Source organism: Dendrobates tinctorius, unplaced genomic scaffold (assembly GCF_039654945.1).
Source record: "Dendrobates tinctorius isolate UK_male_01 unplaced genomic scaffold, ASM3965494v1 ptg000082l, whole genome shotgun sequence".
Classification (NCBI taxonomy): Eukaryota; Metazoa; Chordata; class Amphibia; order Anura; family Dendrobatidae; genus Dendrobates; species Dendrobates tinctorius.
In genome coordinates this window covers 14,842,607-14,867,335 of record NW_027361750.1, presented here as the reverse complement: position 1 = coordinate 14,867,335, position 24,729 = coordinate 14,842,607, and the positions used below count along the sequence as shown (strand labels likewise).

The following is a 24,729-nucleotide window of genomic DNA, read 5'->3' as shown; positions in this document are numbered from 1 at the left end:
AAGCACTTTTTGTCACTTATTTTTTGTATGGTGCCTCCAGTTACTTTACTTGTCTGGATAGTGTGATTGTTACCAGGAAGGCTTTGCACCCTTTTTGCTCTGCTGCTGCTCTGTTTTTACAATTTTTATATTTTTAAAAAATTGGTCAGATTTTGATCCAGAAAAGTGGGACAATTTTCTTCTTGTACATACGTGTACAATTCATTTTTATCCAGCATCAGCTAATAATCATTTACAAGACCATTTATATTTCCTCTGTTGCAGAATTGCAATTTAACGGTAAAAATCGGATGTTATACTGTTGGTGTTAGGAGTCAGATTTCTGCCCTGGCTATGCAGAGATCTAGACCCTTACATCCTGCAGTTTCCTGCTATCCGTCCACTGCAGGAGAGATTGCAGAAGAGTTTGCTTTTCAGCAACTCTCTCCGGAGGCTAAGTCCTTCACCCCATACTCTGAGCATGCTCCTGGGACAACCTCCCATTGGAGCTCAGGAGTCAGGTGCTCAGGTCCTGCTCCTGATTCCATTGGTCCAGCTCAGGGTTATGGAGACTTCCGGAAGGTCCCGTACACTATAAAAAGTGCGCATGGCTGTTCCGCCATGCGCTAGTATTTTCATACTGCTGCTGTGTGTATGGTATTGTATGCTTGGACTGGTGGATGACTTATTATGAAACCCCTTCCCTCTGATATTACGCTTGTGTGAGTGATTGGGCAGCCACCAGTAGCAGTGCTAGCACCAGCGCGCTCCAGCCATACCTTGTGCAGCAGCTAAGCGTCCTGCATTGCGCCAGCATCCTTGTAGAGCCTTGCTTGCGGCTCTGTTTACGCCGCGCTGCAGTTGCAGCTTATTTCTGCGTCTGCGGTTGCGACGCCAGCACACTTGTTACTACGGTAGGTGTCGGACGTAGTGACGTTTTAACTACTCCAGTTGTTGCCTATCGCATGTGTGTCGCTGAGTCCCTGTGTTACTAACGGGCTCAGCGTTACTTTTCTATTTTTCTTGTAGCAGCTCTGTGCACTTAACAGAGACTGCTTGATTGCACCTGGGTGATATAGAACCCCATGCACATTACCGCCACAGTGCTCTGTGTCTTCTAGCTGCGGTTTTTCCATCTGCCGCACGGTGGACCCCGGGCGGCGAACACGTTTATTTATATTTTTTTTAAGCGTGTTCCGCCGCCGTAACAGTTGGCTCCGTATGGCATCCGACTTTTGTTTGTGCACCCATAGACTTGAATGGGTGAGTCTCATATACTTTATGGAAGGAACTCCTTATAATGCGATTGTAGGCTGCCATCTTAGCCCATCAGTTACAATAAGTACTGCAACAATTGCATTGCAGTACATTGTATGGATGATCGAACAATCTCAGATCAAAGCCTCCTAAAGAGACTAAAAAACAAAGTAACATGTATAAAAAAAAATTGCAATGAAGATAGAAAAAATAAAAGATTTAATCACCCCTCTTTTCCCCATTCAAAAATATATTTTTTTCAAAATTAAATATATTTGATATCATCATGTGGAGAAAGGCCATTCTAGCAAATATAAAATTATTTACACATTGCACCAAAAAGAAAAAGAAAATTTCAAATTGTATGAAAAAACTTTGAGTTTGGTATTGCAGGAATTGTACTGACCAGTGAATAATATTGTCAGGTCATTTTTCCCACACACTGACCACCGTAAAAACAAAACCCAAAAAACGATGGCGTCATTCACAACTGTAACTTGTACAAAAAAAGACAAGCTCTAATAAGCCTGTTAAGAGTTGGGGTGAGATGGGGCATGGTGAAGCCCACACAATTCATTCATCACGTTTCTGACATAAGGTTCACCGGAAATGTATCTCCAGTCTTCAGAGTCGCAGAGACTTGTTAAGGAATTTGGTGCATCTTACTCCTGAACGCCCATCATTAAGAGCCGTCTTAATGTAACCGGCGCTATGTCTTTTTATCATGGTTTTTGTTATATTCCTTGATGATGAACACAAGTAACCTCTTCATCTAAATCTGCATTCTCAGAGGTTTATTATAGTGCAGTATTGTTTATGTACTTTCCTATTCGTAATGAGCTTATAATACCTTCTTATTCACGTTACCAATGTTGACTCTCCGCTTTATAAATCCTACTCATAATTGCCCTATTAACTGAGATTTTTTTTTGCTTTCTCTGTGCAGCTCATCGGTTTTGTCTATGCCTGTTACGTGATCAGCGTTTTCACAGATGAAGAAGACAGTTGTAAGTACCAATGAATAATAGGAAAACTGTAAGGACCAATGTACAACTGCTCAAAAAAATAAAGGGAACACTAGACATTCTTACTAAGCAGACACATGGATGTTGGTGACCTTCCTATCATTTCTACCTGTTGTTTATTCCATTGGCGCAACAGCAGGAGAAATTGAATCACAATCAGTGCTGATTTCACAGTGTGACTGACTTGGAGTTACATTTTGTTGTTTAAGTGTTCCCTTTATTTTTTTGAGCAGTATATTATAGGATAACAACAGTATAAGGACCAATGTAATATAGGACAGCTGTAACACCAATGTATTATAGGAAAACTGTAACTATCAAAGTATTATAAAATAACAACAGTATAAGTACCAATGTATAATAGCAAAACTGTAAGGACCAATGTGTTATAGGATAACAACAGTATAAGAAAAAAAAAAGGTGATCCAGCTTGAGACGGAGGCGGCTGCAACTTTACAAAGCTTTAGCTTATATGACTAAGACTCTTTAGTTGAAACGCGTTGATCCTCCTCACTGGTGTGCTCGGTGTTTGCTATGGAGACACTTTTAAAGAACTATCACATTTTTAAGTTGTCCAATAAAGCTTTGTAAAGTTGCAGCTGCCCCTGTCTCAAGCTGGATCACCTTTTTTTTTTTTTCTTGTTCCTAATTGATGTGGATGCTCACCACAATCCGTGCTGGGCGTTGGTAGGCTTGGGGATTTCATTGCAGACCGGTAAGCTGACTACACTTTCTTTACTTAACAACAGTATAAGGACCAATATATAATAGGACAGCGGTAATAAACAATGTATTATAGGACAGCTGTAAGGACCAATTTATTATAGGAAAGCTGTAACTGTCAAAGTATCATAGGATAGTGACAGTCAGTATAAGTACCACTGTATTATTGGACAACTGTGAGGACCAAAGTATTATAGGACAGCGGTAAGAAACAATGTATTATAGGACAGCAGTAAGAACCAATGTGTTATATGACAACTGTTATTTCCAATGTATAATAGGAGAATCGCAAGTTTCATTGTAATATACGACAGATGTAAGTGCCAATGTATTATAGGAAGCTGCAGTATAAGTAACATAGTTAGCAAAGCCGAAAAAAGACATTTGTCCATCCAGTTCAGCCTATATTCAATCAATATAAATCCCCAGATCAACGTCCTTCTAAAGAACCTAATAACTGTAAGATATAATATTGTTATGGTCCAGGAAGACATCCAGGCCTCTCTTGAACCCCTCGACTGAGTTTGCCATCACCAACTCCTCTAAGAATCCTCTTCTATGTTGATGGAAAAACCTTCTCTCCTCCAGACGCAGAGAATGCCCCCTTGTGACCGTCACCTTCCTTGGTATAAAACAGATGCTCGGAGAAATATTTATATTGTCCCCTTATATACTTTTACAAGGTTATTAGATCGCCCCTCAGTCTTCCTTTTTCTAGACTAAATATTCCTAATTTTGCTAATCTCTCTGGGTATTGTAGTTCCCCCATCCCCTTTATTAATTTTGTTGCCCTCCTTTGTCCTCAATCCAGTTCCATTATATCCTTCCTGAGCACCGGTGCCCAAAACTGTACACAGTACTCCATGTGCAGTCTAACCAGAGATTTGTACAGAGGCAGTAAAATGCTCTCATCATGTGTATCCAGAGTTTTTTTAATGCACCCCATGATCCTGTTTGCCTTGGCAGCCGCTTCCTGGCACTGGCTGCTCCAGGTAAATTTATCATTAACTAGGATCCCCAAGTCCTTCTCCGTGTCAAATTTACCCAGTGGTTTCCCATTCAGTGTGTAATGGCGATATTGATTGATTCTTCCCATGTGTATAACCTGACATTTATCATTGTTAAATCGCATGTGCCACCTTTTGGCCCAAGTTTCCAACTTATCCAGATCCATCTGTAGCAGAATACTATCTTCTCTTGTATTGACTGCTATATATAGATATGTATCATCTGCAAATATTGATGTTTTACTGTGCAAACCTTCTACCAGATCGATAATAAATATGCTGAAGAGAATAGGACTCATCACCAACCCCTGCAGTACCCCACTGGTCACAGCGACCCAGTTAGAGAATATACCATTTATAACCACCCTCTGCTTTCTATCACTAAACCAGTTACTTACCCATTTACACACATTTTCCCCCAGACTAATGTATAATATGGCAACTGTAATGATGAATGTATTATAGGATATCCAGAAGTGACAATGTATTATAGAACAGCTATAAGTGCCAATGTATTATAGGACAACTGTAAGTATCGTTTTATGGGACAACCTTAAGTATCTTATGGATGCACCATTTCTGGGATGGCTGAATACTGATGTTCTTACTATGGGAGAGGGCCAATATCATGGCCCCTTCCTAAGCTATTATTTTCAGCCCACAGCTGCCTGTTTAGCCTTTGCTGGTTATTAAATATAGGGGGGACCCCACATCATTTTTTGGGGTGGTCTCTGCTATAATAGCCAGTAAAGGCTAAGCAAACACCTGTGAGCTGGTATTAACCATTACACACCACAGCCCTTTTCATTTTGCGTTTCTGTTTTTCACTTCCCTTCTTCCCAGAGCCATAACTTTTTTATTTTGCTGACAATTTGTCCATAGGAGGGCTTGCAAATGCTATAATTGACCTGTCGTTATGATTCTCCAGGTCATTATAAGTTCATAGACACCCAACATGTATAGGTTCTTTTTTATTTAAGTGGTGAAAAAAAAATCCAAAGTTTGCTAAAAAAAAAAAACAATTGTGTCATTTTCCAAGACCCGTAGCATCTCCATTTTTCATGATCTTAGGTTGAGTGAGGGCTTATTTTTTGCGTGCCGAGCTGGTGTTTTTAATTATACCATTTTCGTGCAGAAACAATCTTTTGAACGCCCGTTATTGCATTTTAATGCAATGGCGCGGCGACCAAAAAAACATAATTCTGGCGCTTTTAAATTTTTTCTTGCTACGCCCTTTAGCAATCAGGCGATGATCAGACCACCTGTATGTAGTAGATTTTTTGACTTGCTAAGCGCGCGGACCACCAGGTGGCACTCATAGCAATCCGGCAGTGACAACCATAGAGGTCTCCAGGAGTCCTCTGGTTGTCATGCCAACCCACCGGTGACCCGCGATCACACAACGGGAATCACCGGTGGGTGGATTTCTGGCTCAATGGCCAGAATCTTTAAATGCTACTGCCAGAGTTTGACAGCAGAATTTAATTGGTTAATAGCCATGGGTGGATCGCGATTACACCCGCGACTGTTCCAGGCACATGTCAGCTGTTCAAAACAGCTGACATGTCCCAGGAAAGATGTGGGCTCACCGCTGGAGCCCACATCAAAGGGGGACACAAAATTTGCAGTACTAGTACCGTACAGTGCATGTCATGAAGGGGTTAATAGCCTGGGAACCTTTATGGCTATTGACCCCTTCCCAGAATATTAACATCAGCCCCCAGCCATTGGCTTTCCTTTAGCTAGTTATGAAAATTATGGGAAAATCTACGCCAAGTTTTAAATTTTTTAAATTTATTAACAAGTACACTAAGGTTACCTGAGTTTATAGCAGTTGTTTCTCTTGGTTTGCAAATGCCAGTGCCAGACTGATGAGCAGCTAAGATTTTGGCATTCTGCACTCCATCATTCATCAGTCTGTCACTCGACCTACCATGAGACCCAGTGGCTATAAACTCAGTTACCCTTAAAGGTCACGGGATTCCCAGCAGCTGCAAGGCCTGGAAACCTCATAGGAATCTTTGAGGGACATTTTAAGGTCACTGGAGTTTCCAGCTGCTGGAACACCTGGAGGTTATGAACTGAGGTTGTTAATAAACAAAAAAAAAATAAAAAAAAAGACAGTGTGGGGTCCTCCGCAATTTTCACAACCAGCTGAGTGAAAGGCGACAGCTGGGGGTTAATGTTATTATTCTGGGAAGGGGCCAATAGCCATAAAGGTTCCCAGGCTATTAATATCAGCTCACAGCTGTTTGCTTAGCTTTCACTGGTTATTATAGAAGAATCCCCCAAAAAAAGACGTATGGTCCCCTTATATTTACTAACCAACAAAGGCTAAATAGACAGCTGCGGGCTGATAATAGCCTAGGAAGGGGCGATGGATATTGTCCCCCTCCAAGACTAAGAACATGAGCTCTAAGCAGCCCCAGAAATGGCCTATCTAGCCTCAGATCTTCCCACTTGCCCTGGTGCAGTGGCAAGTGGGGTAATAGGTTTGTAATTGATTTCAGTTGTTTTATGGCCACTGACATCAAGCCCAGGGATTAGTAATGGAAATGCCCCCATTACTAACCTCATAGTAAGGTTGTAATAAAGATAAATCCAAGGTAAAGTCCTTTATTTGAAATAAAACTCCTGATCCCCTTTTACTCACCAAAAATAGAAATCAAACTTACAATCTCCTTACTACCGATATATCCATATAACTCACAACAAGTTCCAACTCTGCTACATCTGGGTGCTTTTTAATTTTTGTATGTGTTTTGCTCAATTTCTATTAATAAAGCACATACATTATTTGCTGTGTGCCTATTACAGGATGCCTGTACACATTACTTAATATTTTTTATACACAAAGATCATATAATTTCTTTCATATACTCAGTATCCTATCATAAAGTCTTTACAATAAAGTGTAAGGCTCCACCTCAGTGTCCACTTCGTGGTGGGTCTCCTAGGCATATGCGAGTCAAACAAATGCTTTTAACTATCATAATATGATAATGACAACCCTGAAAATGGACAATATTATAGTAATAAGCAGAGCTCTGCACCCATCTTGAACTCAAATTATCTGCAGTGTTCTAGAATAAATAACAGTATGTCTACATAATTTATGTATGTCCAATCATACAGGAAGCTTACAAGATATTACAAAAGTAATCCAAGTCATTTCCCATGGAATACTAAACAGCACATTTCCATTTTAAGGAGATGGATTTAAAAGGCAATATCATTTTATGTTCCTATAAAAGCCTAATTTTCTAAACAATAAATATATTAGAATATTATTTTCTACTTTCTGCAGACCTAAGTATATAGTTACTTGGAAATGTAAAGCTTATCTAAGTGGGTGAATGTGTTTTATACTGTGAGTGAGATTTGTAAAAAAATGTAAAAAGAAAAATTGGGTCAGCAGGTCACCGCGTTCATTGTCCAAAGGGTCTCTGAAAAATGAGAATAGAATATGTTGTTTTCTATAAGCAAATCCTCCACTTTTTCTATGAAAAAGTTTATTAAATCTATACTAAGTTCAGAAATGTATAATTTAATAATTTTTAAAGGGAAGCTAATTATCCGAAAAATTACAAATTGTTCAGGATTTTGTGTTACATTTTTTTTTTATTTTGGCAATGTTTTTTTCTTCCTTCGTATCTTTATTAAGAAAAAATATATAGCAATGTTTCAATTTTCACACTGGCCATTGGAGTTTTTTGGATTTTCTGTCCTTTTAGGAAGAGAATACAGTAAGGCTCCATATTATCAGAAGCCACATTACACTGATAGGTAAGACCTCTATGCACTGCCAATAATACAGAATCCACCAATAAAAATAGTCTGATTTCACACTTGACTCTGCCCCCCCTTCATAATGGCATGTGCACAGGCTTGTTAGATGCTTCAATACAAAAGATAGAGTTAGAGCCTGTTTGTTGTGGCAATGTGCACGAGTTGTTTCCTGAAACAGGAAAGTAATATTAAATAGTCCTAGTACCAGTGTGAAAACTGCAAAATCTATTTGTTTTATCTTCAGTACAGATTGTGACATAAAAAGGAAAAAAAAATATTGCCAAAAAGGAAAAAAATTAACACAAACATCCGATTTGATCAGCAGGCCATTTTCTGATTATAGCTTTCCTTTAAAGAAAGTTTTCAAAAGTGTACAATTTGAAGAAACATGCCATTTGCCTGTCACCCTGCTAGTATAATTTACAGCTGTGCTCAAAAGTCTATATACCCAGCAGAATTTTTGCTTTCTTAGGCTTTTTTCAGAAAATATGAATGATAACACCAAAACTTTTTCTCCACTCATGGTTAGTGGTTGGGTGAAGCAATTTATTGTCAAACTACTCTGCTTTCTCTTTTTAAATCATAATGACAACCCAAATGACCCTGATCAAATGTTCACATAACCTGGTGATTTTGGCCTGATAACATGCACAGAAGTTGACACAAATGCGTTTGAATGGATACTAAAGGTAACATCATCACATGTGACTTGTTTGCTTGTAATCAGTGTGTGTGTGCATAAAAGCTGAGTGAGTTTCTGGGACCCAGACAGACTCTTGCATCTTTCATCCAGCCACTGACATTTCTGGATTGTGAGTCATGGGAAAAGCAAAAGAATTGTTTGCAGATCTACAGGAAAAGTTAATTGAACTGTATAAAACAGGAAAGGGATACAAAAAGATATCCAAGGAATTGGTAACGCCAGTCATCAACATTCAAACTGTGATTAACAAAATGGAAAATCAGGGACTCTGTAAAAACGAAATCATGGTCAGGTAGACCAACAAAAATTTTGTCCACAACTGCCAGGAAAACTGTTTGGGATGCAAAGAAAAACCCACAAATAACATCATCTGAAATACTGGACTCTCTGAAAGCTAGCGGTGTGGCTGTTTTAAGATGCACAATAAGGAGGCACTTGAAGAAAAATGGGCTGCATGGTCGAGTCGCCAGAAAAAAGCCATTACTGCCACAAAGTATCTCACCTACAATATGCAAAACAGCACAGAGTCAAGCCTCAAAACTTATGGAACAAGGTAATTTGGAGGGATGAGACCAAAATTAAACTTTTTGGCCACAACCATAAACGTTACATTTGGAGAGAGGTCAACAAGGCCTATAATGAACACCATTCCTACAGTAAAGCAAGGAGGTGGATCGTTGATGTTTTGGGGATGTGTGAGCTACAAAGGCACAGGAAACTTGGTCAAAGTTGAAGGACAGATGAATGCAGCATGTTGTCAGCAAATACTGGGGGCAAATTTGCAATCATTAGCCCGGAAGCTGTGCCTGGGATGTACTTGGACGTTTCAACATGACAACGATCCAAAATACAAGGCCAACTCGACCTGTCATTGGCTACAGCTCAACAAAGTGAATGTTCTGGAGTGGCCATTTCCTGACCTCAATATCATTGAGCCACTCTGGGGAGATCTCAAGCGCACAGTTCATGCTAGACAGCCCAGGAATTTACAGGACCTGGAGGCCTTTTGTCAAGAACAGTGGGCAGTTTTGCCATCTGAGAAAATAAAGAACCTCATCCACAACTACCACAAATGACTTCAAGCTGTCATTGATGTTAGAGGGGGCAATACACCGTGATAAGAAATGGGGTATGTGAACTTTTGTTCAGGGTCATTTGGATGTTTTGGGTTGTTATTATGATTTAAAAAGAGAAAACATAGTAGTTTGACAATAAATGGCTTCACCCAACCACTAACCATGAGCGGAGAAAAAGTTTTTGTGTTATCATTTATATTCTTTGAAGGAAGGAAAAATTCTGCCTGGGTATGTAAACTTTTGAGCACAACTGCACACCTACATCATAGATGAATCACTTCTAGCAGTCCTGTGATGACATGGTCCAAATCTCTAGCACTGTACATGGTACTAGGATATCATGACTCATAAAAAAATGTAAAGTCATAGGTTTGGTAGAGGTGGTGGAGGTAGGCAGCATTTTTCTAAAGACCAGTGGTTTAGTTAATTCTCTTTACTAATGCAACACTAAGCCATCCCCCTACTAATATGCCCATCAGTGTTCCACCTAAGCTGAGCAATCTCTAAAGGAACAAGTTGAAACAACATACTAATGAGTTCAATGAGCCAAATTATAGATTTATCATTCTGCAGTTTTGTATTTTTTTTAACATAGAGGGAACAGTGATATTTATACATCCATAGAAAATAGAGATGAGCGACTTTGCCTTTTTTCGGGTTGAGTTAGGTTTCATGAAACCCGACTTTCTCAAAAGTCGGGTCGAACGCAATCGGCCGATTATCGTGAAAAGTCAAAGGCCGACTGAAACACGAAACCCAATGCAAGTCAATGGGGAACCAAGGTCGGCATGGAGTGGAGGACAGGAAACACATCTACAGTGCCCATTTTAATGCCAAAAGCATCAATTCTTATTACTTAAGCTTGTCAACCTTAATTTACTTTATAATAATAGTTAGGCATTGAAAACTGGGGGTTATTTGGCTAAAGTAGTGGGGGGGTAGGGCTGGCTCCAAGTTTTCATGGGCCCTGGGCCAAAGAGTGTCACTGGGCTCCTTTAACACATGCCACAATTCATGATCCTCTGATACGGCAGAGAAATAGCGGTATAGTACAATGAAAAATACTTCACTTCTTACATCTCATGACTGATATCCATTTTAAATTCTCCAATAGCTCCAAAAACGGACAGTGTATTACTCCATACAGTATTATGGCCACCGCATAGTGCGCTATACAGAGTAATGAGGCTCATATATTTCTCCATACAGAATCATTCGTCCCATATAATGTTCCATACAGTATATGATGAGCTCTACATAATGCTACAGTATATGTTGGTCTCCATGGATGAAGCTCCACTGTATAACATATATATAATGGGCCCCATTTCTAATGCTCCAGTGTATAATGAGCCCAGTAAATGCTGCTCTAGTGTCTGATGTCCAACTTTGGAACGCTCCAGTGTATGGTGGGCCTCATATATCATTCTCCAGAGTATAGTGCTCTGCAAAAATTGCTGTCCCAACACTGAAAACAATTAAATAAGTCTCCTCGCTAGGGAATCCCTGTACTAGTCTTGACTCCTCATCGTCCCCATATTACATCTCACTGCTCTTGGACTGTTTAGACAGAGGGCGTACAGACGTGATGTCATCGCGCTCTCTGACCAGAATCTCACTGTCAGGAAATGCGGAAGACGTCACGGCGGTGGAGCAGGGAGAGGTAAGCATTTCAACTTTGCAAGTGCTGTGATCCTGAGCAAGCAGGGGGAGCCCACTCGTTGGCGACGGCACTGGCATAGGGCCCCTCATAGTACGGCGGTGTGTCTGACAGCAGGTGGAGGGCCCTCCCACCGGCAGAGACACTTTTGTGTACTATGTGGGGCTCTGTTCCAGAGCCGTCGCCCATGAGTATGCTCCCCCACCTGCTCAAGGAACCTGCACTTTCATCTGCACCTTCCTCTTTGTCACCGAGTAAGGTGGTATAGTATGCGGGAAGGGGAACCTAAGTTTCATCAGGGTCAGATTCTGGCTGTGTAGAGTGCGAGGGGAATGTAGTGGTCTGGGTCAATGTACTCGCAGAATCATCTAGCAGTGGCTGGGCATCAGTGCACTTGTGGCGCCCCCAGAAGTACGGTCGCCACAGTGGCATTACCTTCCTCCTAGGGAGTGTGATGTCATGCTTGGGAGCAACGAAGGATCTCTCTAGCAGTTAAACCAACACACAACACAGTTCCCACTCCAGGCCAGCAGGGAGACCTCTAAGCCTGACTGCTGAGGAGCTGCTCTCTGTGGTCGGGAGGAGGTAAGTTAGGGCAGTCTGTGAAGGGAAGGGGAAGTGTGTGGATGTGAGAACGGGAGCTGAAGGATAAGCAGAGTTAAGGCTCACTCCTAGCTGGAGCGCATGGTCCGGATTCCGGTCTCCGAGTTTGTAGGGACACTGACAGTCCTGCAGCAGAAACCGGAGGAAGTAGCAGCTGTAAATGCTCTGTTCACAACTAAGGCTCAGAGGCCACAGCAGCGACTTGTGTGAGTCAGAACGAAAAGGCTATGGCTGCCTGCCATATGAGAAAGTTCCAAAAGAGAGTCAACAGGGGGAACTTCAGTGAACTCAGTACTACGAGTACCTCAGATAAGCGCTAGAACGGAGGCCACACTACCTAACTGCAGAGAGAGAATTCCAAATTTGCTTCCAGGCTGACCAACTCCTTCTCCATCTGTGCTCTGGGTCCTGGATGGCACTTACCAAGTACAGGTAAAGGAACTGCACGACTGTGTCTGTCATCTTTCTCCTGCGCCTGGCGCACGGCTCTGCTACATCCTGCACTGCACACCATCTACCAACTCTTTCATCTGCCCTGCAACTACGGCCCTACCTGTGCAGGGCTTCTACATCTTATCTATACCACAACATCTGTCCCAGAGAAGCGACACTGCAGCGCGGGTCAATCTGATCAGAAACCACAGGTGGCATCACGTATCATTCACCTATAAACGTAATTCACCCCTTTGCATGGACGCCCAGGGCCACGGAACGGATCATCACCACCAACGTGACACATCCCTCTGAGACACCGGCCCGGTACCGATTAATCACACTGCCCTGGCTGGCCACCCACACTCCATGTCAGATTCATCTTGGACTGGGGAATTCACGATTTGACTTGATAACCCAGGCATGGTATGATAGAAAGAGCTACATGGAATAATGTGAAGTGTGGCCTGCTGCATCATTCACTTTTGATGGGGGTGAAGGACACAAGGAAAGGGGTTCTTCCTGACCAGGAGCCAGCACTTGACAACTCAGTGCTTGCATTTTTTGAAACTTCAGAAGAGGAGGGCATATTTGCTGGAGACTGTTTCGGCAATGTAAGCCAAAACCAGTTCCTGATGCTCTGGCTTTTAAAGTGGTTAATCTACTCCCAGAAAAGGTAGCCTTCCAGGCATTCTGGAGCCAGACCATGACGCAGGCTCAACACCTCCTGCCTTAGCTGCTATTGTGCTTTTGCCACTACTAGAAGATGCACCACCACCATCAGCACCAGCTGGCCCCCCCACGTCCGCGGCCTCTTTCACCATACTTCAAAATTTTGGAGAAAATCTACCCAAAATAACATCAGATATATGGCACTGTATCAGAAGCGTACAGCCCTATACAGTCAAAGGATAATTGTCAATCTCCCTATATATTCCATCAGTCACACAGAGACGCTCACAGGCTCAGTATGGATTAGACAAGAATATAAATAGTAGAAAAAGTGTACAGTATCATCAGATAGCAGGTATATATAGTATAGTTTAAACATTCTAAATCTCCGTAGATATTTCAGGAGGCAGGCACAGATGCTCTCAGGCTCAGTATGGATTACAACACAATATAAAAAGCCGTAAAATGGTAATGGATCTGAAGAGTACAGCTGTACACAGTGTAGGAGTCATTGTTGTCAATCTCAGTATTTATTTCCTCAGTCAGAAAATAACTCTCACTTGGTCAGTTTGGATTAGACCAGAATATAAAAAGCAGGAAATGGGTAATGTATCACAAGTAGAGTTGAGCGATACCGTCCGATACTTCAAAGTATCGTATCGGATGGTATCGGCCGATCTTTAAAAAAAGTATCGACATCGCCGATTCCGATACCGGAAGTCCCATTCAAGTCTATGGGACTTCCGGTATCGGAATAAGAAAAACCCCTTCCTGCCCTTGTACAGCCTCTCTGGGGTCTGTACGGGCCTTTCGGGGGGCTGTGCCGGCCTGCCAGGGGGTCTGTGCAGGCTCCGGTGGTCTGTGCCGGCCTGCCGGTGGTCTGTGCAGGCTCCGGGGGGCTGTGCCGGCCTGCCGGGGGGCTGTGCCGGCCTGCCGGTGGTCTGTGCAGGCTCCGGGGGTCTGTGCAGGCATCGTCCGATGGGACTACAAGTCCCATCGGGCGATGCCTGCTACCATGACAGTGATTGACACATTAGCCAATGATGGGACAGTAGTAGTCCCATCATCCGGCTAATGTGTTAAATGTAAAAAAAAAAAAAAAATTACATGCTACATACATACAACATGCATACTACATACATGCTACATTCATACTACATACTACATACATGCTACATTCATACTACATAAATACTACATGCAACATACATACTACATATATACTACATGCATGCTACATACATACTGCATGCTACATACATACCACATATATACTACATACATACTACATGCATGCTACATGCATGCTACATGCTACATACATAACACATATATACTACATGCATGCTACATACATACTACATGCTACATACTACATATATACTACATGCATGCTACATACTACATGCTACATACATACTACATATATACTACATGCATGCTACATACATACTGCATGCTACATGCATGCTACATACATACTACATACATGCTACATACATACTACATATATACTACATACATACTACATACATACTACATGCATGCTACATGCATGCTACATACATACCACATATATACTACATGCATGCTACATACATACTACATGCTACATACATACTACATGCTACATACATACTACATATATACTACATGCATGCTACATACATACTACATGCTACATACATACTACATATATACTACATGCATGCTACATACATACTACATGCTACATACATACTACATATATACTACATGCATGCTACATACTACATGCTACATACATACTACATATATACTACATGCATGCTACATACATACTACATGCATGCTACATACATACTACATGCTACATACATACCACATATATACTACATACATACAATACATTCATACAATACATACATAGACATACAGTACATATAACATAGAGTAACATACTTACCAATACTTGTCACATTGTTCCCCGAAGCCATTGTCTTTTCCGGGATAAATATTAACATAACAAACCACAAAAATACTCACCCACGATCCGAAGCAGTCCACGAGTGTGTCCCACGACGATCTTGGGTAGAGAACTGCAGCATCAGATGATGCTGCCGTTCTCTACGGGCTGCAGGAATCCAATGACGGAAGGTAGGTATCCTTCCGCACTGTATTCCTCCGCCACTTAAAAAAAAAAAAGTCCCTAGTCTCACTTTATGCCATTGCTGTGTGGGAAATTCCCACACAGCAATGGCATAAAGTGAGACTAGGGACTTTTTTTTTTTAAGTGGCGGAGGAATACAGTGCGGAAGGATACCTACCTTCCATCATTGGATTCCTGCAGCCCGTAGAGAACGGCAGCATCATCTGATGCTGCCGTTCTCTACCCAAGATCGTCGTGGGACACACTCGTGGACTGCTTCGGATCGTGGGTGAGTATTTTTGTGGTTTGTTATGTTAATATTTATCCCGGAAAAGACAATGGCTTCGGGGAACAATGTGACAAGTATTGGTAAGTATGTTACTCTATGTTATATGTACTGTATGTCTATGTATGTATTGTATGAATGTATTGTATGTATGTAGTATATATGTGGTATGTATGTAGCATGTAGTATGTATGTAGCATGCAGTATGTATGTAGCATGTATGTAGTATGTATGTAGTATATATGTAGTATGTATGTAGCATGCATGTAGTATGTATGTAGCATGCATGTAGTATGTATGTAGTATTTTTTTTTTTTTTTTTTTTTAACATTTAACACATTAGCCGGATGATGGGACTACTACTGTCCCATCATTGGCTAATGTGTCAATCACTGTCATGGTAGCAGGCATCGCCCGATGGGACTTGTAGTCCCATCGGACAATGCTTGCACAGACCCCCGGACATCAGCACAGCCCCCCGGCAGGCCGGCACAGCCCCCCGGCAGGCCGGTACAGACCCCCACAGGGTGCACAGACCACCGGCAGGCCGGCACAGCCCCCCGGCAGGCCGGTACAGACCCCGGGCAGTCCACACAGCCCCCCGACAGGCCGGCACAGCCCCCCGGCAGGCCGGCAGAGACCCCCGGAAGGCCCGAAATGACGGCGCATCATGATGCGCACACACCGCGCATCATGATGACGTCAGGCCGTCAATCAACTGAACTTCCGATTCCGATGCCGATTTCCGATATTGAAAAAATATCGGAAGTCGGTATCGGAATTCCGATACAGCAAGTATCGGCCGATACCCGATACTTGCGGTATCGGAATGCTCAACACTAATCACAAGCGTAGAGCTGTATACACCAGTGTTTGGGTAATTTTTAAATGTACATCTAAATTGCAGGACTAACCCACAGACTGTCACACGCTCAGGATGGATCACACCACAATATAACAAGAAGATCCGCAAGAAATAATCACACATGTGGGACAATGTTCCAGGTGTCAATGATACACTTAGAGTGGTGGGTGGAGGAGGACTTCCTGGCAGAAAGGGTACAGTATCACCAGATACCAGATATATATAGCATATTTTAAACATTAAAAATGTACGTCTATATATCAGGAGTAGTGTTGAGCCACCCCGCTAGTGTTCGAGTTCGTTTTGGTTAGTCGAACAGGAGGCAAGTTCGTCAAATGTTCGTCGAACGTTCGACGAAACTGTCGAACACCATTGAAAACAATGGTATGCAAACACAAACACATACTAACACATAGAAAACAATTACAAAACACCTTTAAAGGTGTCCCAAAGCAGACAAAATGCTCAGAATACAAAAATAGCATATGGAAAAGGGCAACTACATATAGAAAAGAGGTGGAGGAGAAAAAGGAGGAGGAGGAGACATATAGGCATGTCATGCCCTTATGAAGTCAAGAAAGGCTGGAATAAAAATGTAAAATAAAAAAAAAAATAAAAATCTGAAATCGAAGACGATCATATACCGTCGGACTTCCCACCATAAATTATGCCAACTGCTGATCGGACGGCGTCATTCCCACAAACCTCCAAACATCGTCCATGAAGGCAAAGTGTTTGGTTTCCGGGGGCAGTATGGTTGCAAAGCTGAACCTTAAAGGAATGTCCAGAAGGGCACCACCAGGAGTGGAGCCTGCGGCTTAATTCGATTCCACCCGGGAAACCTCTACCATGCCATCTACAGAAAAGATGGACAGATTGTAAGCTTTGTCGATTCAGTGGGTGGTGGTGGATGTCCATTTTTAGTTGTGCTAGCGATTTGTCAGCTTAATTCCGTTAACGAACGAGACTCCGGCATACCCCCGCGGTACGCGTCAAGCTTACTAGAGGGACACGCGAGGCTCTGGCACGCGAGATCGAGCAATTACAGGTCTGTCATGCCCTTACATGTCCGGGGCTGCATGCGTGCTGCACTGAAAGGACCAGCGTGTGTCACTTACGCCTGTTTCACACTTACGTTTTTCCTGTGCGTTGGCAGCCACTAAAATGGCGGATAACGGATCCGTGGGCAAATGAAACACCAACGGGAGCCACCGGACCGTTGGTGCGCCAGGATCCACCGATTTCGGAATTTTAAAGGAACCGTGGCTGAAAAGAAAAAATGACTACCCGGCGAGATCTCGGGCGATGAGGCGAGATCTTGGGCGATGAGGCGAGATCTCGGGCAATGAGGCGGTGAGTGGAGGAGAGAGAGAGAGATTTTTTATCCAGCAGCCAGATTGGATTTCGGGTTAAACATGTAGCAAAAGAGGAAAATACGGATCCGGACAACAAAAAAAGTTGCATTGTCCGTTCGGTGATCTCAGCGGACGCCAAAATTTTGGCGGATCAGCAGAAATACGGATGCAACGGACAATCCTCAGTCAAAATCCGCCGATAATGAAAGTTAATGGGGAAAAAAACGGATCCGCCAAGATAAATGGCGGATCCGTTTTTTTTGCAAATCGGCGGATTTTGACTGATGGTGACAAACGGATGTGTGAAACAGGCCTTACAGGTGCAGATAACCCGCTGAACACCATTAGTGATGGGGATCTGGGATTCCAATTCTTCCCCGCGAATGAGGATTTCCCAGTAAGTGCAGGTCAACCGGAATTCCAGAATTAGGCCTAACTGGCATTCCAGGAAGAATGGAAAAATTAAGTGTCCAAACCACAGGTGCTGTAACTTGCTTAACAGCTGGGCTCCTATGCTGAGTAGCACGCAGTTCTTACATAAACAGGCGGCATAGCTAGGTTCACAGGTGGGCTCCTCTGCTGAGCAGTAGACACCGGTACTAGTCCCAACGTATTCACTGGGCTATATGGAGTTAAAAAATGGTTCTTACATAAACAGGCGGCACAGCTTGGTTCACGGGTGGGCTCCACTGATGAGTAGCAGACAAAGTTACTAGGCCCAAAGTATTAACTGTGCTAAATGCAGTCAAAAACTGGTTCTTTCATAAACAGGCAGCATAGCTAGGTTCACTGGTGGGCTCCTCTGCTGAGTAGCAGACAGTGCTACAAGGCCCTAAAGGATTTTCTGGACAAGATGCGGTAAAAAATTATTAGAAACAAACACGATGTAGCTCCTTGACAAATGCACTACAACGCTTGCTACCACACACTGCTACTATGCCATGAAACAGTCTATTAACATTGAAAACCATTATTGATGTGAAAATGAAGTTATGCTTTTGGTGAACGAACCGTTCTCGAACGGAACCTCGAACAGCCGAATTTTAAGCAAAGTGTTCGAGTTCGACGAATGGCTCGAACACCACCCAAAACAGCTGGAATTTTAACTTGGCGAACAGGTCGACTCGAACACCGCTCATCTCTAATCAGGAGGCAGACTCAGACGTTCTCAGGCCCAGTATGGATTCAACAAGATTGTAGAAAGTTGAGAAAGGGTAAAGTATCACCGGATAACAGGTGTATATATAGCATAGTTTACACATTAAAAATCTATGTCTATATATCAGGAGGCAGACTCAGACGGTCTCAGGCCCAGTATGGATTCGACGTGATTGTAGAAAGTTGAGAAAGGGTACAGTATCAATGGATAGCAGGTATATATAGCATAGTTTAAACATTAAAAATCTACATGTATATTTCTGGAGTCCGACAAAGACACTCACAACCTCAGTACGGATTAGACAATAATCTAAAAAGTAGAAAAAGGGTTATGTATTCGAAGCGTACACCAGTATACACTGTTGGGGTATTTTTCAATCTTCATATATATTTCAGTCTCAGTAAGACAGTCCAGACTCTCCGCATGAGGAAACGAGATGGATACAAGTACAGACGGAAAGTCAAGTGATTGCAGAAATTTTGGAATTACTAATCACGGGAAAAACTCCCGGGAGAATTCTCAGAGGCGATGCTGACCCTCAATTACTTTGTCTGTGGAGACAGCGAAAACAGTTCTTGTGAAGAAATGTTTGCTGTATCGCAGTACCGTGGAACCCATCACCGTTACTCATCTCTATCAAATTGTGATCACAGGGAGAGATGTAGACATTGTCCTCACTGCCTATCATGATTTGTCAAGTAACTTTGGAGTACAAAAGACAGAAGCCACAGGCCGTAGGCGATGCTATTGGATTGGCATGAGAGGACACATTTAAAAATGTGTGCAGGAATGTCACACGTCTGTGAGTCGGAAAACCGTGAAAGCTGATGATAAAACACCAATGATCATCTGAAGGTAGATCCCAGCAGGACAGGGCATAGCTAGGTCTTAACCATCATCTATCATTTCACCAAATTTGTATTGGCAGTCCCAGTGAAGTATTTAACAGGCCAGACTACGCAGTGGTGGAGCAGGGAGAGGTAAGTATTGCAAGTGCTGGTGCCCTGAGCAAGCAGGGGTGTCTGATGGTGGGTGTGCACCCCCACCGTCAAAGACACTTGATTGTACTATGAGTGACCCTGTGCTAGTGCCGTTGCCCAAGAGTGGGCCCACCCACCTGTCCTGGGCAACGGCACTCACACGGGTGCGTGCGCCAGGCTGTGACCCCGGCCTTGTGGGGGGAGGCAGCCCAGTTAGGGAGGTGGAAAAAATGGCATATGTTGATGTTGGACATTCAGTAGCTGCAAATGGAGTAATTGGAGAAGTCCACGGAAGAGGAGGACAAAAGCGAGCCATTTTTCTGGCAACCTACGTGTCAGCAGGGGAGGGTGGGACAAAATCCTTTGAAACCCTTGCATGGATCATTTTAATGAAGGTTAGATCATCAACATTTTGGGTCGACAGACGGGTCCTTTTTTCTGTCAGGATTGATACAGCAGCACTGAAGACTCGTTCAGATAACACACTAGCAGCAGGGCAAGCGAGCTCCTGTAAGACATATTGTGCCAATTCAGGCCAGGTGTCAAGTTTAATGGCCCAATAGTCAAAGGGGAATGACCGGTGAGGGAGAACATCGATATGGGAGGAGAAGTAGTTTGTTACCATAGTTGACAACTGCTGTCTCCTGTCACTTTCAATCGATGTAGTATTACCAGTTGTGTGAGCAGTACTTGAAAAATCAGTCCACAACAAGGTCATGAAACCCCTGTGTCCAACGCCACTTCAGCTGTGTGCACCACGAACACCTCTTCTATGTTGCCCCCTACGTCTCGTGGGAGAAACATCACCGCCGCTGTGTGCTGGGAATACCTCAAAAAAATGGTTTACCACAGTTGCTTGTTTGTTAGCCAATATTAGCTCTAGATTTTCCTGTGACATGATGTTTTGGAATTTGCTTTTATAGCTTGGATCCAGGATGCTGGCCAGCCAGTAGTCATCATCGTTCATCATTTTGGCAATGCGGGGTCCCTTTTTAGGATCTGCAAGGCATAATCAGACATGTGGGCCAATGTTCCAGGTGTCAATGATGCACTGCGAGTGCTGGGTGGAGGAGCACTGTCTGGCAAATCAACATCCCTCCAGTCACGCACAAACCCTGTACCAGACCTTGCCATGCCAACATTTTGTCATGCCCCCTGAGAAGCATCCTCCTCCCCTAAATAATCATCCCCAACATCCTCCTCCTCTTCCTCTTCCTCTTCTTCCTCCACCTCGTCCACAAGACTTCCCTGAGCAGACAATGGCTGACTATCATCAAGGCTTCCCTCCTCCTCTTTCTCCTCGGCTGCAGACGCCTGCTCCTTAATGTGCGTCAAAGTTTGCATGAGCAGAAGTGGGATGCTCATGCTTATGATGGCGTCGTCTGCGACGTGCCATGTGCATTCCTCAAAACACTGAAGGACTTTACAGAGGTCTTTCAGCTTCGACCACTGCACACCAGACAACTCCATGTCTGCCCGCAAACTGCCTTACCGTGTATCCTCCCACAAATGAATTACAGCCTGCCTCTATTCGCACAGCCTCTAAACCATGTGCAGGGTGGAGTTCCACCTTGTTGCAACGTCGATAATTAGGCGGTGCTTGGGAAGGTGGAGCAATCGCTGCAGCTTCTGCATACGACTGGAGAGTACGGGCGACTGGCGGATGTGCGAGCACAGTCTTCGCACCTTATGGAGCAGGGCTGTTAACTCTGGATAATTATTGAGGAAGCACTGCACCACCAGGTTCAAGTTCTGAGCCAGGCAAGGTATGTGTCTCAGTTTTGAAAGGGCTATGGCTGCCACAAAATTCCGGCCGTTGTCACTAACTACCTTGCCTGCCTCCAGATGTAGACTGCCCAGCCATGACTCAGTTTGTCGCTGCAAGTAGTCAGCCAGTACCTCCGCGGTGTGTCTGTTGTCGCCCAAACACATCATCTTCAACACAGCCTGCTGACACTTACCACTAACTGTTCGATAGTGGGACACCTCATGTGCAACACTGGCAGCTGCTGATGGAGTGCTCGTGCGACTGCGAGGAGGAGGAGGGTTGAACGCCTAAAGCCAACTGTTTCCTATATCGTGGGCTAGGCAGCACTGTCCCACTGCTGCTGTCCCCTGTGGACCCTGCATCCACCACATTAACCCAGTGCGCAGTGATGGACACGTAACGGCCCTGGCCATGCCTACTGGACCATGCATCTGTTGTGAGGTGCACCTTTCCACTCTCTGATTGCTTGAGTGCATGAACAGTGCGGTCTTTCACATGCACGTGGAGGGCTGGGATGGCTTTTCGCGAAAAGAAGTGTGACTGGGTAGGTCACAGCGTGGTACTGCATAGGCCATGAGCTCGCGGAAAGCTTTGCTTTCAACCAACTGGTAGGGCATCATCTCTTACGAGATTAGTTTGGCAATGTGGGCGTTCAAAGGATGAGTACTTTCTTGTCCTACTCAGAGTCTCTGGTAGGGTGAGCTGGACTTGAGAGCTGCATATGGTGGAACTAGCGGTGGACATGGCAGACTGAGAGAGGGTTGGTGATGGTGTTGGTGGTGTTGCTGATGGCCTAGATTCAGTCTTTTGTAGCAAGAACATTGTGATTCCATGACTGATTTGCCCTTGCGATGACACCTCGACATTTGCTGCTGGTGGTGTGCTAACCGGTGGGCTTACAGTGGGGGAAGCGATGTAGCGCTGCTGACTACCTTCATTCGGAGCAGGTGCACATGTGGTACGTGAGGTTTGGTAGTCAGTCCACGCTTGCAAGTGCATGGTGGTTAAATGTCTAAGCATGCAACTGGTATTCAAATTTCTCAGATTTTTCCCTCGGCTAAAGGTCTTTGCGCACTTCTTACAGATAACTTTTGCCTGATCATTAGGATTTTGTTCAAAAAAGTGCCACACTGCACTCTTCCTACTATGGAAGACATTTTGAGGCCTTGCACACTGTGCTAATTTGACCGTCTGGCCAAGCTGTCCTGCAACTCTTTTGGTTTTTTTAACCCGTTTTTGGACTGCTACGGTCCTGCCAGATAACAGCTGTTGCGATGTCATTGCCTGCTGCGGATTCTCCTCCTCCTCTTCTGAGCTATTGGCAGCAGTACCCTCTTCCCCCAATGGATGCCAGTCTGGGTCAACAACTGGGTCATCCATCACCTCCTCTTCAATTTCATGTGCACCTTCCTCTGTGTCACCGTGTAAGGTGGTATAGTATGCAGGAAGGGGCACCTGAGTTTCATCAGGGTCTGATTCTGCCTCAGTACACTGCGAGGACAATGTAGTGCTCTGAGTGAATGTACCAGCGGAAAAATCTAGCAGTGGCTGTGCATCAGTGCACTCCATGTCAGATTCATCTTGGACTGGGGAATTCACGATTTGACTTGATAACCCAGGCATGGTATGTGAAAAGAGCTCCATGGAGCAATCTGTAGTGTGGCCTGCCGCATCCTTCAATTTTGGTAGGGGTGAAGGACACAAGGAAAGGTGTTGTTCCTGACCAGGAGCCTCCACTGATGACTCAGTGCTTTTATTTTTTGAAACTTCAGAAGAGCAGGCGAGAGAGCTGGAGGCTGTGTCAGCAATGTAAGCCAAAACTTTTTCCTGAAGCTCCGGCTTTACCTACTCCCAGAAAAGGGAGCCTTCAAGGCCTTGTGGAGCCAGACGATGATGCAGGCTCAACACCTGCCTTAGGTGCTATTGTGTTTTTGCCACTACCAACAGATGCACCACCAACACCACTACCATCAGGACCAGCTGGCAACCCCCCGCCCACTTCCACGGCCTCTTCCACCATACTTCGTCATTTTTGTGAAAATGTACCCAAAATACCACCAGCTATATCGTACTATATGGTGCTGTAAAACAAGGTACAAGGTGTATATAGTATTGGTGAGAATTTGAATCTCACTAGAGAGTTGAGGACGCTGAACTATTGTCTCAGGCCCAGTAGAGATTACACCTCAATGTAACAGGCTGAAATTGGATGGTGTATGACAAGGTGGAGGGTGTGTATAGTATTGGTGAGAATTTGGATCTCACTAGAGATTTTAGGAGGCTTACAATGATGCTCTCTGTCCAAGTATGGACGCAGGCAGCCTAATAAGCAGGACTGCTGTACACAAAGGGGTGGAAAAATGAACACTTGGTAACTGTGCAGAAAAGAGGAAGAAAAATATTTTTGCTATTAAAAAAGCAGTTTGCACAGCAGTGTGGAAACAGCAATGCAGCTATCAGGGAGCCTTATAAGGCAGCCTAATAACCAACAGAGCTGATGCACAAAAATATAGCCTCCCCTGTCACTGCACACAAACTGTTGTGTTGTAAGTGGAAATCGCTAACAGCAGAAGCAGTTTTTTGGTTCTTCTTCCCTGCCTAACGCTCTCCCTTATTCAGAATCAGCAGCTGCAACCTCTCCCTAATGCTAAGATCGGCAGAAGTAAGATGGCGGTCGGTGTGCACTCCTTTTTATAGCCCCTGTGACGCCACACAAAGCCAGCCAATCACTTGCATGCCCTTCTCAAAGATGGTGGTGACCGATGCCTATGTCATCGCGTTGCCCACAGTGTGGGTCCTCCATCATTGGCTGAAAAAGGGCTCTGGAAGCATCATTTGAAACGTGACTTTGGCACTCGGGTCGCCGACCTCGTGGCCGACCTCACACTATGGTCGGGTTTCGTTTCATAAAACCCGACTTCAGCAAAAGTCGCCGACTTTTGAATTTGATCGACCCGTTTCGCTCAACTCTAATAGAAAATGGTTACACAGAAAAGTAAAAAACAAGCTAATATATATATTGCAGTGCAGCGGTATCCACGCTGTCCAATGATGAGGCAGTGACCCAGCAAAGTTCCAAAACAAAAAGTCTCTTTAATGCTCAACTAACATAAACACATCACACGATATCCTATAGATTGTAGTCGATAAACACGCCAGTCCAACACCAAGACCTGTTGCCGTGGGCTACTGCACCATCGTGTATACTGTGGGTGCCAGGCCTTTCAGCTCTGCTTGCCTGTGTTGCCTCACACAGGTGGAG

The 24,729-nt window shown here is 43.9% G+C and overlaps 1 protein-coding gene across 1 annotated transcript in view; it reads left to right on the top strand.

Moving 5' to 3' along the window:
* Positions 1-24,729, top strand: part of NKAIN3 (sodium/potassium transporting ATPase interacting 3) — a 1,129,849-nt gene that overhangs the window by 1,063,599 nt on the left and 41,521 nt on the right. The window contains exon 5 of the mRNA XM_073583933.1: positions 2,183-2,243. Within this exon, the coding sequence (XP_073440034.1) occupies positions 2,183-2,243 (61 nt within the window). The remainder of the gene's footprint in view (positions 1-2,182; positions 2,244-24,729) is intronic.